We start from the raw sequence: 15,437 nt of genomic DNA, 5'->3' as shown, positions 1-15,437 counted from the left end.
ATTTTTTTTTCCTTTTTTGAGTGTGAGAGTGGATGAAGAGCAGAGGGAGAGGAAGAGAGAGAATCCCAAGCAGGCTCCATGTCTAGCACAGAGCCTGATGTGGGACTCAATCTCATTCCCATGAGATCACGACCTGAGCCAAAACCAAGTGTTGGATGCTTAACTGACTGAGCCACCCAGGCGCCCCAGGCGCCCAAGTATCTTATGGGTTTTGGTGCAATTGTAAATGGGGTAAATTCTTTTATTTCTCTTTCTACTGATTCATTGATGTATAGAAATGCAACAGATTTCTTTACATTGATTTTATATCCTGTGACCCTCCAGCATTTGTGTATCACCGTTTTTTGGTAGAGTCTTTTAGGTTTCCTATGTAGAGTATTATATCAACTGAAAATAGTGAACGTTTGAGTTCTTCCTTGCTAATTTGGATGCCTTTTATTTACTTTTGTTGTCTGATTGCTAAGGCTAGAACTTCCAGTACTGTGTTGAATAACAGTGGTGAGCGTGGACATCTCTGTCTTGTTCCTAACTGTAGAGGAAAAGCTCTCAGTTTTTCCTCATTAAGGATGATATTAATTGCAGGTTTTTGGTATAGCTTTTATGATGTTAAGGTATGTTCCCTCTATCCCTACCGTGTTGAGGTTTTTTTTTTCAAGAATGGATGCTGTATTTTCTCAAATGCTTTTTTTTGCATCTACTGAGAGGATCATACGGTTCTTATCCTTTTCTGTATTAATGTGGTGCATCACATTGATTAATTTACAAATATTAAACCATCTCTGAAGTCCAGGAATAAATCCCACTAGGTCATGGTGAATAATTATTTTAATATACTGTTGGATTTTATTTGCTAGAATCTTGTTGAGAATTTTTTCATATGTGTTTATCAGGCATACTGGTCTGTAAATCTCGTTTTTAGTGGTGTCCTTGATTTTGGAGTCAAGATAATTCTGGCCTTGTAGAATGGGTTTGGAAGTTTTCCCTCAATTTCTATTTTTGGAACAGTTTGAGAAGAATAGGTATAAACTCTTCTTTAAATGTCTGGTAGAATTCCCCTTGGAAGCTCTCTGGCCCTGGACTTTTGTTTGTTGGGAGATTTTTGATTACTGTTTCAATTACTTTGCTGGTTATGAGTCTGTTCAAATTTTCTATTTTTTTCTGTTTTATTTTTAGTAGTTTTTATGTTTCTAGAAATTTGTTCGTTTCTTCCAGATTGGCCAGTTTGTAGGCATATATATTTTTTATAGTATTCTTTTATAATTGTTTGTATTTCTGTAGTGTTGGTTGTGATCTCTTCTCTCATTTGTGATTTTATCTATTTGGGTCCTCTCTCTTTCTTTTGGTAAGTATGGCTAGGAGTTTATCAATTTATCAATTTTGTTGATTCTTTCAAAGAACCAGCTCTTAGTTTTGTTGATTTGTTCTACTGTTTTTTTTGTTTCTATATTGTTTATTTCTGCTTTAATCTTTATTATTTCCCTTCTTATGTTGACTTTAGACTTTATTTGCTGTTCCTTTTCTATCTCCTTTAGGTGTAAGGTTAGGTTGTGCATTTGAGACTTTGTTTGCTTCTTGAGGTTTGCTACATCCCAAAGGTTTTGGACTGTCGTGTTTTCATTTTCATTGGCTTCCATATATTTTTTTAATTGCTCTTTAATTTCTTGGTTAACCCATTCATTTTTGGTAGAATGTTCTTTAACTTCCATGTATTTGAGGGCTTTCCAAATTTTTTTCTTGTGGTTGATTTAAAGTTTTATAGTGTTGTGGTCAGAAAAGATGCTTGCTACATTCTCAATGTTTTTGTATTTGTTAAGGGCTGATTTGTGATCAAGTAGGTAATCTGTTCTGGAGAATGTTCCATGTGCACTTGAGAAAGATGTGTATTCTGTTGCTTTAGGATGAGGTGTTCTGAATATATCTATGAAGTCCATCTAGTAGAGTGTGTCATTCAAAGCCATTATTTCCTTGTTTATTTTCTGCTTAGATGATCTGTCCATTGCTATAAGTGGGGTGTTAAGTTCCCTACTATTATGTTATTATCAATGAATTTCTTTATGTTTGTTATTAACTGAATATATATTTGAGTGCTTTCAAATTGGGGGCATAAATATTTACAATTGTTAGATCTGCTTGATGGATGGACCCCTTAATTAGATATAATGCCCTCGTTCATCTGTGGTTACAGTCTTTATTTCAAAATCTAGATTGTCTGGGGGTGCTGGGGTGACAGTCAGTTTGGTGGTTGACTTTGGCTTAGGTCATGATCTCATAGCTCATGGATTCGAGCCCCGTGTTGGGCTTTGTGCTGACAGCTCAGAGCCTGGAGCCTACTTCAGATTCTGTGTCTCCCTCTCTCTCTGCCCCTCCCCCAATCACACTGTGTCTCTCTCTCTCTCAAAAATTAATAAACATTAACAAAAAATTTTTTATCTAGATTGTCTGATGTAAGTATAGCTACTCTGGCTTTCTTTTAATGTCTATTAGCATGATAGATGATTCTCTATCCCCTCACTTTCAATCTGCAGGTGTCTTTAGGTCTAGAATGAGTCTCCTGTAAGCAGCATATACATGTGTCTTATTTTTTTTAACCCATTCTGATACACTATTTTTTTTTATTGGAACATTTAGTGCATTTACATTCACAGTAATATTGATAGAGAAGAATTTAGTGCCATTGTATTTCCTGTAAGGTTGGTGTTTCTGGTGATTTTCTCTGTTCCTTTCTAGTCTTTGTTGCTTTTGGTCTTTCTTTCCCACTCAAAGAGTCCACTTTAATATTTTTTTGCAGAGCGGATTTTGTGGTCACAAACTCCGTTAGTTTTTTGTTTGTCTGGGGAACTTTGATCTTTTCTTCTATTCTGAATGACAGCCTTGCTGGATAAAGTATTTCTGGCTGCATATTCTTCCCATTCAGCATGTTGAATATATCCTGCCACTCTCTTCTGGCCTGCCAGATTTCTGTGGACAGATCTACTGCTGACCTCAATTTTCTTTCCTTGTAGGTGAGGGGTTTCTTTTTCCTTGCTGCTTTCTGGATTCTTTTCTTGTCTCTGTATTTTGCAAATTGTCCTGTGATATATTTTGGCTTTGGCTGGCTTTTGTTTAATTTGATAGGAGTTCTCTGTGCCTCCAGGATTTAGATATCTAAGTCCTTCCCCAGATTAGGGAAGTTTTCAGCTATAATTTACTCAAGTAAACCTTCTGCCTCTTTTTTCTTTTTCTTCTGGGACTCCTATGATACAAATGTTATTATGCTTTCTAGAGTCACCGAGTTCTCTAAGTCTACATTCATGATCCAATACCTTTCTTTCCCTTTTTTTTCAGCTTTATTATTTTTCATATTTTTCTCTTCTATATCACTATTTCATTCTTTTGCATCATCCTTCCTTGTTATTATAGTCAGTTGGTTTTGCATTTCAGTTATAGCATTTTTAAAAATTTTAGCCTGAGTACTTTTTAGATCTTTTATCTCTGTAATAAAGGATTGTTTAGTGTCTTCTATGCTTTTCTCAGGCCCAGCTAGTATCTTTGTGATTGTTGTTTTAAATTCTGGTTCAGGCATATTACTTATATCTGTTTTGATTAGATCCTTGGCTGTGACCTGTTCTTGTTCTTTCTTTTGCAGTGAATTCCTCTGTCTTGTCAGTTTTTCTAGGTCACTGTGTGTGTGTGTGTGTGTGTGTGTGTGTGTGTGTGTGTTAGGAAAGCCTGTTATATTTTCTGCTCCTGAGAGTAATAGCTATTTTAAAAAGAGGTCTTATACCATCCAAGGCCTGGTGCTTCAGGAAGTGTTTCAGAGTTTGCACTCTGCTGTTATGTTTAGGATGCTTTTCCCCTCTAGTCAGTTTTCTGAAGAGTTTCTTCTTGCTTGCAGTTGGCGGGGGGGTGCAGGGGTCTAGGCATGTTTGACTTTGTTAGGTGTGTGGTGTTTTAACTAGGTGTGCTTTTGTCTGCTTGTCAAAATAAACCTGATCCTATTTCCACTAGAGCTGAAACTTTGCAGCATTCTACAATCAGTAGACTTGGTGTGTGTGAGGGTTTTGTGTTGGTCTTCTAGGTGAAGGGCCTGCTGTGCTGGTTCACAGGCTGATTTGCCCTAGTAAAGATGCACCTGCAGGGTGTAGTGGGGTGGGGCTTGGTGTAAGCAGCTCCAGCCTCCTCACCGAAGTCTGTTAGTGCTGACGGATTGGGGAAAATGGCTTTGCCCCACACTTTCATCCTGGAGCAGGGAATCTGCTCCCACTGTTCTAGAAGCCCTCACAGAAGAGCGAGCAGTCTCCCTTTTTGTGTCCTTGGCTTCCATTAGAGCCCTGCCTTCACCTTGTTGTGCCCAAGCTGTCTGCCTGCCAGGTGGCACAGTACTCCTGTGTTTTATCTCAGGCATGTGGCTGTTTTTCAAAAGTCCAAATTTTAGGGAACTGGTGCAGCATGGATCCATGCTGATCCTCTGGGGGAGGGTCTTGCCATGCTGCAGCTTGTTCTGGCTTGTCCCAGAAAAGCAGTTGCAGGATCGCACAGAGGCTCAGAATTTATGGTAAAGTGCAGCAAAAAACAAGGCACCAAGGCTTGCTGCCCTCAGCAGATGTTTCTGTTCCTATGCTAATGAATGAGGCAGCATGTTGGCACCCTCCAACTCTTTTGACCCCTGAGAGGCTGTGCCACCTCTCCCAAATGCACTCCAAGAAGGGGAACTGTCTTTCCTAGTGTGACCCAGGGGATCCTCAGACCCCACTGTCTGCTCCTAGGCTTCTGCCTTCCTTTCCAACAGGAGAACTGCTATGTCTGCCAGGCTCCATCTGGCAGTGGCATGGACTTCTAAAACTTCACACTTTGAGCTCTGCTGCTTGTAAAAACTTGTGATAATCAGCTGTTCCAGTTTTCCCAGGCAGTGGTTTTGGGGAAGTGTTTCTGTTGTGAAGTCCCCTGTGTGCTGCTTTCTCTCTGTTTATCTGCCTCTATTCTGTCTCCAAGATCAAGGCTCCCTCCCCTTCAGAGCACCCATGATTCTTTTCTCCCCAGAATCATGTCTCTGCACCTACCACCTTCCACAATGTGGTTTCTATTCTCACTCTAGTTCTACAGTTTATTCTCTCAGGATTCAGATTGATTTCTTGGGCATTTGGAATGATTTGATATCTGTCTAGCTTTTTGAGGATAAGGCAAGCATAGGGTCCCCCTATTGAGCCACAATCTTAAATCCTCTCCTATCTCTGCTTTTCTCTGATGGGTCTGGTTAGAGTTTTATTAATTTTATTGATCTCAGGAACTAGGTTCTGATTATATAGATTTTTCTCTAAATTTTTCTCTTTTAGTGATTTATACTCTGATATTTATTATCTTTTTACTCTGAGATTAATTACTCTTTTTTTTTCTAGTTTCTTAAAGTAGAGGTTGAAGTTATTAATTTTATATATATCTTCTTTTCTAATATAGGTGTTCAGTGCTCTAAATTTCCTTCCAGGTACTACTTTAGTGACCTCCTACCAATTTTTGTATGTTTTGTTTCATTTCCATCCAGTTCAAATTACTTTCTAATTTCCCTTTTGATTTCTTTAATCCTTGGATATTTTAGAAGTGCTTATTTACCACATATTTGGAGAATTTCCAATTACCTAATTTAATTTAAGAGTGACCAGAGAATATACTTGGTAAAACTTGAATCTTTTTAAATTATTAAGATGGTTTTATGGCTAGAATGTCTAGCCTTGTAGATATTCTGTATGTACCAGAAGAGAGTATGTATTCTGCTGTTGTTGGGTGAAATTTTGTCAGTATGGTCAATTAGGTCAAGTTGGCTGATAAAATTATTCAAGTCTTCTATATTCTTGCTGATTTTATTTTTAAAATATTTTAAACCTTTATTTATTTTTGAGAGAGAGAGAGAGACAGAGTGCGAGTGGGGTAGGAACAGAGAGAGAGGGAGACAAAGAATCCGAAGCAGGCTCCAGACTCTGAGCTGTCAGCACAGAACCCAACCTGGGACTCGAAATCATGAACCATGAGATCATGAATGGAGCCAAAGTCAGACACTTAACCAAGTGAGCCATCCAGGTGCCCCTATTCTTGCTGATTTTCTATCCATTTGTTCAATAAATTACTGGGAGATGAAAATAGAAATCTCTAATTATGATTGTGGATTTGCCTATTTCTCTTTACAGTTATGATTTTTGCTTTATATATTTCAAAATTCTGTTACTAGGGTACATAACATTTGGGATTATTTCCTCTTGAAGATTTTATCTTTATCATTATACCTTTACCTTTATCATTATAAAGTGAGCTTCCATATCTATATTCATATTCTTGCTCTGACATCTATTTTGTTGTTAATGTAGCAATTCCAGATTTCTCTTGGCTGGTTGTAGGGTAGTATATCTTTTCCATTCTCTTATCTCTATATTTAAAGTGAATTTCTTGGAAGTGGCTAACAGTTGGGTCTTGCTTTTTTTATCCAATTCCTGATAATCTCTCTTTTAATTGGTACGTTTAGATTATATTTAACATGATTAATAATATGATTAAAGTGTATCATCATGTTATTTTCTATTTGTGCCTTCTCTTCTTTATCCTTTCCCATTCATTTTATGCTTTATTTTGAATTGATTGAATATTTAAAAATATTTCATTTTATCTTTTCTTTTTGCTGTTACATTTTTGGCTATAGTTGTGTTTTGTGAATTTAGTGATAGTTATGCTACTGACTTCAAGTGATACTGCTTAACATAAACTATAAGAAACTATAAGAAAATTACAGTAGTATAATTCCATTTCTCAACTCCTGGCCTTGGCATCTTCCCCTGAAACTCAGCACTTGGAGCTGGATGACCCTCCTCTAGGCATTCTGGCAGTCCCCACATCCTGTGAGAGAGCACACCCCACATGGTAATGTCTTCACCTTTTTGTATCATGTATATGGTAACCCCAAGTAATGCTATAAGAGGTTGGTTGAAAAGCTCAGGAACATAGGGACAGGAGGTAATCAGAGAGGTGGAGATTAGACATCTGATGATATCTCCTGGTCAGGGGCCAACGTGGAAAAGGTAAGAGCTTATATAGCGGGTCAGAGCTCACAAAAGCACTTGCCATTTGAGGATCTAGAGTCTTTCCTGTAGACCTTTGGCTTTATTCTGCAAGCCATGGTAAACCAATTTGAAAGAAGGAATCTATCTGTCTGTCTGTGTATTTGCTACCCTATCTTTCTAGATAGATCAGCCTAGATATATTTATCTTCCTAGAAGATAGGTAAATATAAAGATAGATAAAGTGTCTTCTTTCTATATATCTATCTATATAACTGTATCTGTCTATATATATCTATCTATAAAATAGAATAAGCAGTGTTTTATGACTAACCGTGGGTGGATTGGTAGGAAGTGACTCCAGTTAGAGGTTACTGAGGAGGAATCAGAGTCAGTAAGTGTGAGGAGATGAGGCCTGGACAAACTGATGACCTGAGACAGGAGCAAGTGGAGGGTTGACCTGAGACAGGAACAAGAACTATACCAGTATATCCTTAACTGTTTTTGTGGCCCAGTACTGCCCTAGTTCATGTTTACTTATGACATATCTTCTATCTCTTTCTAACTTGTTGGAGACCAATCCTGTAACTTATTAATTTTTATCCTTTAGCATCTAGCATGGTATCTGACATGCCCAATAATGTCAGTGAAGAATGGCATTGATAAGACCAAAATGACATTTCAGGCTCACATACCTGGAAGATGAATGATGTCACATAAAAACTAAGAAAGTGAGAGGAGAGAGAGTTTTGTGGAGGGAAGATGGAATGTTTACCTGTGAACCTGACAGCACAAGATGCAGAGGGCAATTTCAAGTAGCCCATTGAAACCATAGTCTTAGAGCTTAGCAGAGAACAGAGGGTGTGGAGATGGCAGAAGAGGTGTGGAGGAAGCCTGAGAACTGAGGAGCAAATGCACTTGGGTTCTCGGTACAGGCAGTGAGCTTCCTTTCCCTGGGCAAAATCTCTCAACTAAATTCCCTGATAAGTGATGATGTATTTCATTCCAAAATGATGAAAACAAAAGTACACTACCTAAGGATTCATGCATGGGGATTATCTGGGGAGAATAGCTCCTCCTGTTTGATTTGATACATTACAAGGCAACTAGGCTCTAGGTGTACACAAAGCGGCTGAGGCTGCGTCTGGAAAGGACACCTGCAGAAAGGAGCCCTGGGGACCTGGAAGGCCAGTTTCATGGATGCAGCAGTGACTCCCAGGCTCTGCTTCTCCACACATCGATGGGGAGAGGCCTCCCAGCCTTCATTGCATGGACTAGCCTCAGAGACTAGCCATGCTCTTGTTTAGCTCTTTAAAGTTGATCCACTTGGGAAAGTGACCATCACCTATGCCTTGAAAGACAGGCTGGAAAGTCTCTGTACTTTATGGATGGGCTTTGAATGATATCTTCTGTGTAATGTGATTCACAGCATTGGATGAAACACCTTCACTGAAGCCTCTGCATGACCTCATCTCTCCTTTCCTGTCCCTGTGTGATATTTTTGTGCTCAGTCGTTCAGAAGTCTAGTTTATTCGATTTTCTCCTCCTCCTCCTGTTCCTCCTTTTAATGTTATCATAACCTCATAGGTTGTTTAATGAGATATGAGGCTCTCTGAAAGGAAATTATAGATATGTTTCTCTGAAGAAGATTTTGAATTATACCCAAGTTTATTTATTTTTTATTTTGGCAAACTACAAAGTGTCAATATGAACTGATGAAAACACATTACATAGCTTACTTCCAAAGAGTTGTCATCTTTGTAAGGCTAGGTCTTTAGAGAAAAGCGTGTGTTAACTGAAATAGTTTTAGTGCCCCTATTCTCTCCCACTTCTCTTTTCTGAATCTTGATGCAATTTGCAATAGCTCTGCCACATAGTAGGTAATCAACTCTTGTGTACTGAATAGAGGGGGCTTAAACAGTGGTGTTTTCCTAGTCACTAAACCACAAGTAGGTGCTACTTCTCAGTATTTAGATAATAGGCCTGCCTTGCCTCTGCTCTGAGCTAGTTGTCAAGTGCTCTAGTCCTGCTTCAAAGGGTTCTGTCTTTCTCATCTTGAATTCTTGTGATATGAGGTATAGTACATTGCACATAAGAGGTGATTGATGAAAATACTGTTCTTCCTTATATTTTTTGGTGGATATTTGGAGAAATTTCTGTAGCACCTTTAACTGTAAAATAGAGGTTAAGTATAAATTTTCATAAAAGATTTTGATATTTTAGGAGCCAATGAATTGACAATTCATTCCTCTTTTCTATACCAGAAGATGTCTGAAATGATGAGTAAAATTTGCCTCATTCTATTAATTTGTGCATTACATAAGTTTGTCTATGTTTCTCTCACCTGTGTTCTTTCACAGATGCAAGCTCAGCTTGGAGGCCTGGTCAGGAGGCAGGGCATTCACTACCTCCTGCTCTTATCAGATGCCTTCCTGCTGAGAACTACACTTGTATCTTCCATGTTCACTAGATCTACTTCAATGATTAGACAGTGTCTGGATTTTGGCTGAGAGATCCAAACTCCTGGCTGTAAGAAGTAATTCCCTGGGAGGGGAAAAGTTTGTTGGGTGATAGCATTGATATGTATATTCAAGAATTTATTTCTCACCAAAATCACATTACTTTGCATCCATGGCAATTTTTTAATGTGGGCTTTGTCTCCTGGTTCTATTACAATAACACGAATGCTAAGTCACTGCTTTGGTTTGGTTCTTGGTTATTTGTGTATCATCAGGTATATGTTTCGTAGTCTTGGAAGGTTGTGAGGGGAGTAGGTGCCTGCTGATGTCTGAGGTGGTGGGACACTCAAGCCTTGGCTTTTCTTTCCTGCAGAACTGAAGCACGAGATCCACGTTTGGCGCCTGACTGCGCAGCGCATCAGCCCGGCCAGCCGAGAGGAAACAGCGGTTCGGGGCCTGCTCCTGGGGAAGGTGCAGGCACTGGAGCACCTGCTGGCCCGAAGGCTTCATACCTTTCACAGGTACCAAGCCAGGACCCTGCTTGGGCTACTCTTGGTTTATAGCAGTGGCTCTCAATTTTACCAGTTGTGCTCAATGGTTGAATTGTATCAATAACCTATTTACTACCACCTCCCATGGTATCTAAATGTCATACAATGTACAAGTCAAGTAAGTTAAAATGATGCTTCTTCAGAGTACTCATGGTACTACAAAATAGTAACACTAGCTTCATGCCAATGAAGCTGTGTAAGTCTCTTGTGGCACATTATTTTGTCTACCCTCACTTAGATCTCTGGAATATGTTCTGGTACCAGCCCCAGTTTAAGGATGACATAACTGAAGCTCAGAGAATTTGAGCAACTTGTCCAGGGTTCTACAGCTAGGAAAGAGTGACAGTGGGGATTAAATCCACACTCAAGCACTGCCTGTCACACCTTCACACATAACACTTGTTCTATAACAATAATCAAAAACAATTAATATAACAAAGAAATTAACAAAATACTCTCCCAGTAGTTGATTTTCAGGGACCTCAAAGAATAGTTAAGTCCTACTCAATTCATTTCCTGTCATTTGCTTTTAATCAAAGCTGAGATGTAAAAGGTAAAAATGAAGGGATGAATTTTTCCTCCAACTCTGATGAGGTGCTGAGTTCCAACCTGTCTTCACTTTGGGAGAGCTGATAGAAGAAGCAGGAGCATATCTACCCTTCAGGGACATTGAATCATTACTGCCACAGAGCTGGGAGCTGGGCTAGAATGAGGGGTCTGTCAAGGCAAGGAAATGCAAATCCCTGTGAATGTAGTGTGAATGATCTTACATGTTGAAGTTTGCTGAAAGCAGCCCTGTATTCCTGGGCTGAGGACAGGAGCTGGGTGTGGTGACTGTGCTGACCCTTGAGGGTCATCCAGTATGGTCTTGAAGCCTGTTATTTTAGTAGGGCCAGGGGGAAGTCTACAGGGAATGTGTGGAATCTTACTCTCCAGCAAAGTGCTGTCTCAGCTCCATCCTAGCCTAGGACCAACCTCCACCAGATGGTGCTTGGGAAGCAGGACCTCGTGTCCTGAGGCTCCAGGAGGGTCCTGAATTGCAGGCTGGGGACCAACCTCCACCACAGGCATAGATCTTAAAAGGAGAAACTTTGTAAATGAAAGATGCTGGCTCTGCAGATTTTGTTTGTATGTATTATTTTAAAAAATTGTCTTCAGGATTTGCCTGCATCTGCTGTGATTTCCTTTAGGGTCTGTTATGGCTGTGTAGTCAGCCTCTTTTGATACTTGTGGCATATAAGTGCTCATAAAACTAAATTCTCCACAGTATAGCTCTTTTTCCTAGTTAGTAGGGAAGAAAATAAAGCAGAAATCGTGGACTGTTAGGAAAGGTTAAAAGCGAAAGGCATGTTGGAACAAATGAGGGTGACTGAATCAGATCAGAGGTTCCCATGACCAGAGGAGGGAGAAGCACACCTAAGTTCTTTAAAATTGATTTCCATTGATAAAAATCACCACTAAAGCAAGTGGAATTTCTTTAATGTTTTTTCCTTTAATAAGTTTGGTTGTCAATATAAAATAACTTCATTTTGAAAAAAAGTATAGGAAAATAGAAAGTAAAAAGAGAAAAACAAAAGTATCTTACTGTCATCCCCCTCGTTCACATTTTGGTTAGTATTATTCTGACATTCCTTGTGCTCATGCTCACACATACACATGCTTGCACACTTGCTTCATTAACATTCCATTCATTTCCTGTATTACTTTTCTTTGGAAATACAGAAATATCTTTTCCAATCCATAAACCCAAGTTCACTGGTCACCTTCAGTGACTAGGTGTGCCCAGTATGTGGCCAAATCAGGCATCACTTAGTGCCTGGTATCTAGGCCAAAGGTCCATGCTAAACATGTGCTGACTGCTGCCTTGCTGATCTCACTGCTCGGTAGCTCCAGGAAAATAATGAGACTGCCTTTTTCTCTTTTAGACAAATCTCACAGGAAGATAAAAATTGGGAGACCAATATCCAGGAACTCCAGAAAAAGGTACTGTGGTTTATTCTCTCAGGGATTTCTGAATCACCTCTTGCTTCACAAAAGTTAAGACTGAAAGTAATTTCTCTTTTTATTCCTATAGTTGTACACAAGACATGAGTTATTTCTAGGAATAAATGGGAAAAATCATTTTCCAGGCATGATAGGTCTATTTTGTCCTGAAATGGAAAAGTTAAAATTTTTAAATACCCTTTGAGATAGAGTGCCCCTTTCTATGGTTAATTCAGCTGCAGAGAAAGTTGGCTGGGTGCTTGAGGTTCTTGCAGCTCTTCCTGATCCTAAAAGGCAGGTCTTATGGTTCCCATTGCGTGGATGAGGAGATTGAGGCAGAAACAGATGAGGCATGCAGTGTGAGATGGAACAGCTTTAGGGACAGAGATGGAGTGTGTGGTGTACATTCTCTCATATGGCTCTGGCTTCTGGTGGGCTGTAACTTTTGAGTTCTGTTGATAATTTTCCTGCTTTAACGGACCTGTTTTTAGCCTATCTGAGAACACAGTGCCCCTCTCCTGGCTGAGAGAACTCTGCTCCAGATATGCTGGGAGACATTATATCTTTGTGAAATCTCAAATCCATGTAGTTTCTTTCCTAGGGAGAGATTGATTACCCATTTTCTTATTATGATAGGAACATTTTGTCCCTTTATAAAGAAATTTAGGTATGGTGGTCCTGATGGGTAATGTGTCCTTTGGGTCTCTCTTCCCAATCTCTGCACCACTGAGATGGTTGGGGTTAGGAAAGGAGGGTGTGGCTATGACACTTTTCTGGGCCCCAGGTTTATGCAGATCCTGCTTGCTTTGCTAGACCATGTAGTGCTGGCTGTGAATTAGGGAAAAGATTGTGTATCTCTCTGTGTACAAGGTGGATGAGGATTGAAGAGAAGTGGAAGGAAAAAACAAGGAGCTTGTATTAAATGAAAGAGTTCTTACTGTGATAGCTCCAGAAAGGCAAAGGGAGAAAATTTGACAGACACTCAAAATAACAGATAGGAATACATTTTGGATCATTTCCGCTTACACCAGCAAAGTGATGCTGGAATGTTCTTTGATCTTCCTGCTCTCTCCATTCCCAATCCTAGAACTGCCCATGGTAATACCTACGTTCTATGATTAACATGGCTGCATGGAGGGTTTATAGTGCCTCCCCTTACAACAAGTGAGGGGCCATGCCCTTTTCCTCCTAATTCACCATCATAGACTCATCTAGCCAAACTGGCCTTCCTTGGAAGTGGGAAGGAGAAGATGAGTAGGGGCCAGTTGAGCCACAAGCTTTGGCAGTAGGTGGGGAAGGAAGAGATAATCAGGAGGTGGCCCACATGATTCGTGAGCAGGGGGCTAGGGACTGCAGACAGAGCCAGTGTAACATGTAAGAATATGCTTGTAGTTTTTATGACAGCAACTTTAACTGTATGAATAGAGAAATCCAGAGAGAAAATCTATACCTATGCACACATCTGTCTCCGTATCTCTATACCTATACCTGTATCATCTTTCTGTACCTCTATCTCTATCCATATGCATACCCATAAATATCTGTCGCTGTCTCTCCCTTTCTATCCATATATACACATCCATGTCTATATCTATCTAATTCTAGATATACATAGACAGATGTGCTGGCAGGACCATACTTAAGAAAGGACATGGCATAGTTGTCAGTTCACATGGTAGAGCATGATTCACATAGGGGCTTGTTTGGGTAGGGAATGATGACCCAGGGCTCATCTGTGCCAGTTTTCCTGGATCTCTCTCCTTTCCCCAACTCCACACAGCTGTGGTCTTTGGGGCACAGCACCCTCTGGGGACCTCACCCCATCTTACTCTGAGACTCAGGCCCACTTAAAGGAGGTATAGTACTTTCATTAACCATTTAAGGTTAATGAAGGTACTATAGAGTTTTCTGGCACCTCCCGTCACCCCTGAACGACTCCACAGACTACCAATGATGTCATCTTGATGGCTATGAGACTGCCAAGTGTCTTCCAGAGTCCCTGAGAACATGAAAGGATATAGTAGGAGCCTTCAGCAGGAGTCATATACTGCATGAATATGTTAACCTCGGTGCCACCGTAAACAGGGATTTGTGTAATAGGAGGAAAGTTGAATTAAAAGGATGTGAGCATGTAGCACCTGTGGAAATGTGTGGCCAGGTCCTTGGAAGTTACATGTTGTTTCCTCAGTGGTTTTGCCAACATCTAACCTAATTCTTGTGGTGTATCTGGGAGCACTTTCTGCATCATATTGATAAGCTATTTAGTCAGGTGTTTTATAAAAGGATTGTCCTATGCTTTAAATTTATTGTGTTTACTTTTTAATAAAGGTTTTGAATGCTGTAATTCCAAATATGTAGTTTTCTTTATAATGCATCACCTTATCATCTTCTTTGAAGTTCAAGATGTTGTATTTTTCATCTTAAGGAGAAAGTTGTAATGATTCAAGTCATGTAGGATGATGGACACATTGCAGGAAACAGAAGATTGTACCCAGTAAATGAGTTGTGTTTTTCTCTCTTACAGCACAGGATATCAGACAGGATTCTGCTCACCAAATGCCTGATGGTGTTGGGATTTGTTATTTTCATGTTCTTTCTCAATTCATTTGTTCCTGGTGTTCATCTTGATCTTGGTGAGTCTAATTTTTTGTTACCTTTTGTCTATAGGCTTTGCAATTGCTATCACAGTCTGGAAGGGAAGATTTCAAAGCTTGTTCCCAGACATTGGTCATGAGGGTGAGATGGAGGGTGGCCATCTTTGATGGAAAAAAGGAAACCTTTATCCACTACCTTTCCTTTTGTTTTCTGGAAGAAAGGGAGAGGGAGAGGGAGAGGGAGAGGGGGAGGGAGAGGGAGAGGGAGAGGGAGAGAGAGAGAGAGAGAGAGAGAGAGAGAGAGAGATAGATTCCTCTCCAGCCCCTAGTGTCTTAGTGCATGGGTCCTTGGCCCCTCCAGGGTTTAACATTAGAAGAAATATGGAGTAGATATTATCATCTCTCTCATACTTGATAACCAGATCTTTAAACTGTTGCTTGAGAAGCACTTCAGAAGAGATGGGAGGTCACATCAACAAGGTCAGAGTCCTACAGTTTGTGCAACTTGACATGAGGATTAGATGAGCACTGAAAGGGCCAGAGGAGTGCAAAAGGTCTATACAACCCCCTGTTCCCTATGGTGCCTCTGTTTTCCCTACACAGCAGAACCTGTTCTCCTACCCTTTCCCGTATGTTGCTTGCTTTCACAGTGCTGTGACTCTCCCTTTCCATTTCTCAAGCCCTGTGTCAAGGTTGTAGGGCCTGTTCCCACTTGAGACATGACTGTCTTGAAAATTGAGCTCACAAGATATCTTGTTAACTCTGGCATCTTTCCACTCTTCATCAATATTTTCCACATTCCTTAGGTTTTTTTTTTTTCTTTTCTGATTT

General features: G+C 40.0%; 1 protein-coding gene across 1 annotated transcript in view; it reads left to right on the top strand.

The window, feature by feature from the left end:
• The window catches only part of OCA2 (OCA2 melanosomal transmembrane protein), a 473,528-nt gene that overhangs the window by 161,658 nt on the left and 296,433 nt on the right, over positions 1-15,437 (top strand). The window contains exons 15-17 of the mRNA XM_042941271.1: positions 9,852-9,999; positions 11,955-12,012; positions 14,537-14,645. Of these exons, the coding sequence (XP_042797205.1) occupies positions 9,852-9,999; positions 11,955-12,012; positions 14,537-14,645 (315 nt within the window). The remainder of the gene's footprint in view (positions 1-9,851; positions 10,000-11,954; positions 12,013-14,536; positions 14,646-15,437) is intronic.

Source organism: Panthera leo, chromosome B3 (assembly GCF_018350215.1).
Source record: "Panthera leo isolate Ple1 chromosome B3, P.leo_Ple1_pat1.1, whole genome shotgun sequence".
Taxonomy (NCBI): Eukaryota; Metazoa; Chordata; class Mammalia; order Carnivora; family Felidae; genus Panthera; species Panthera leo.
This window is presented reverse-complemented; position numbering and strand designations above follow the sequence as displayed.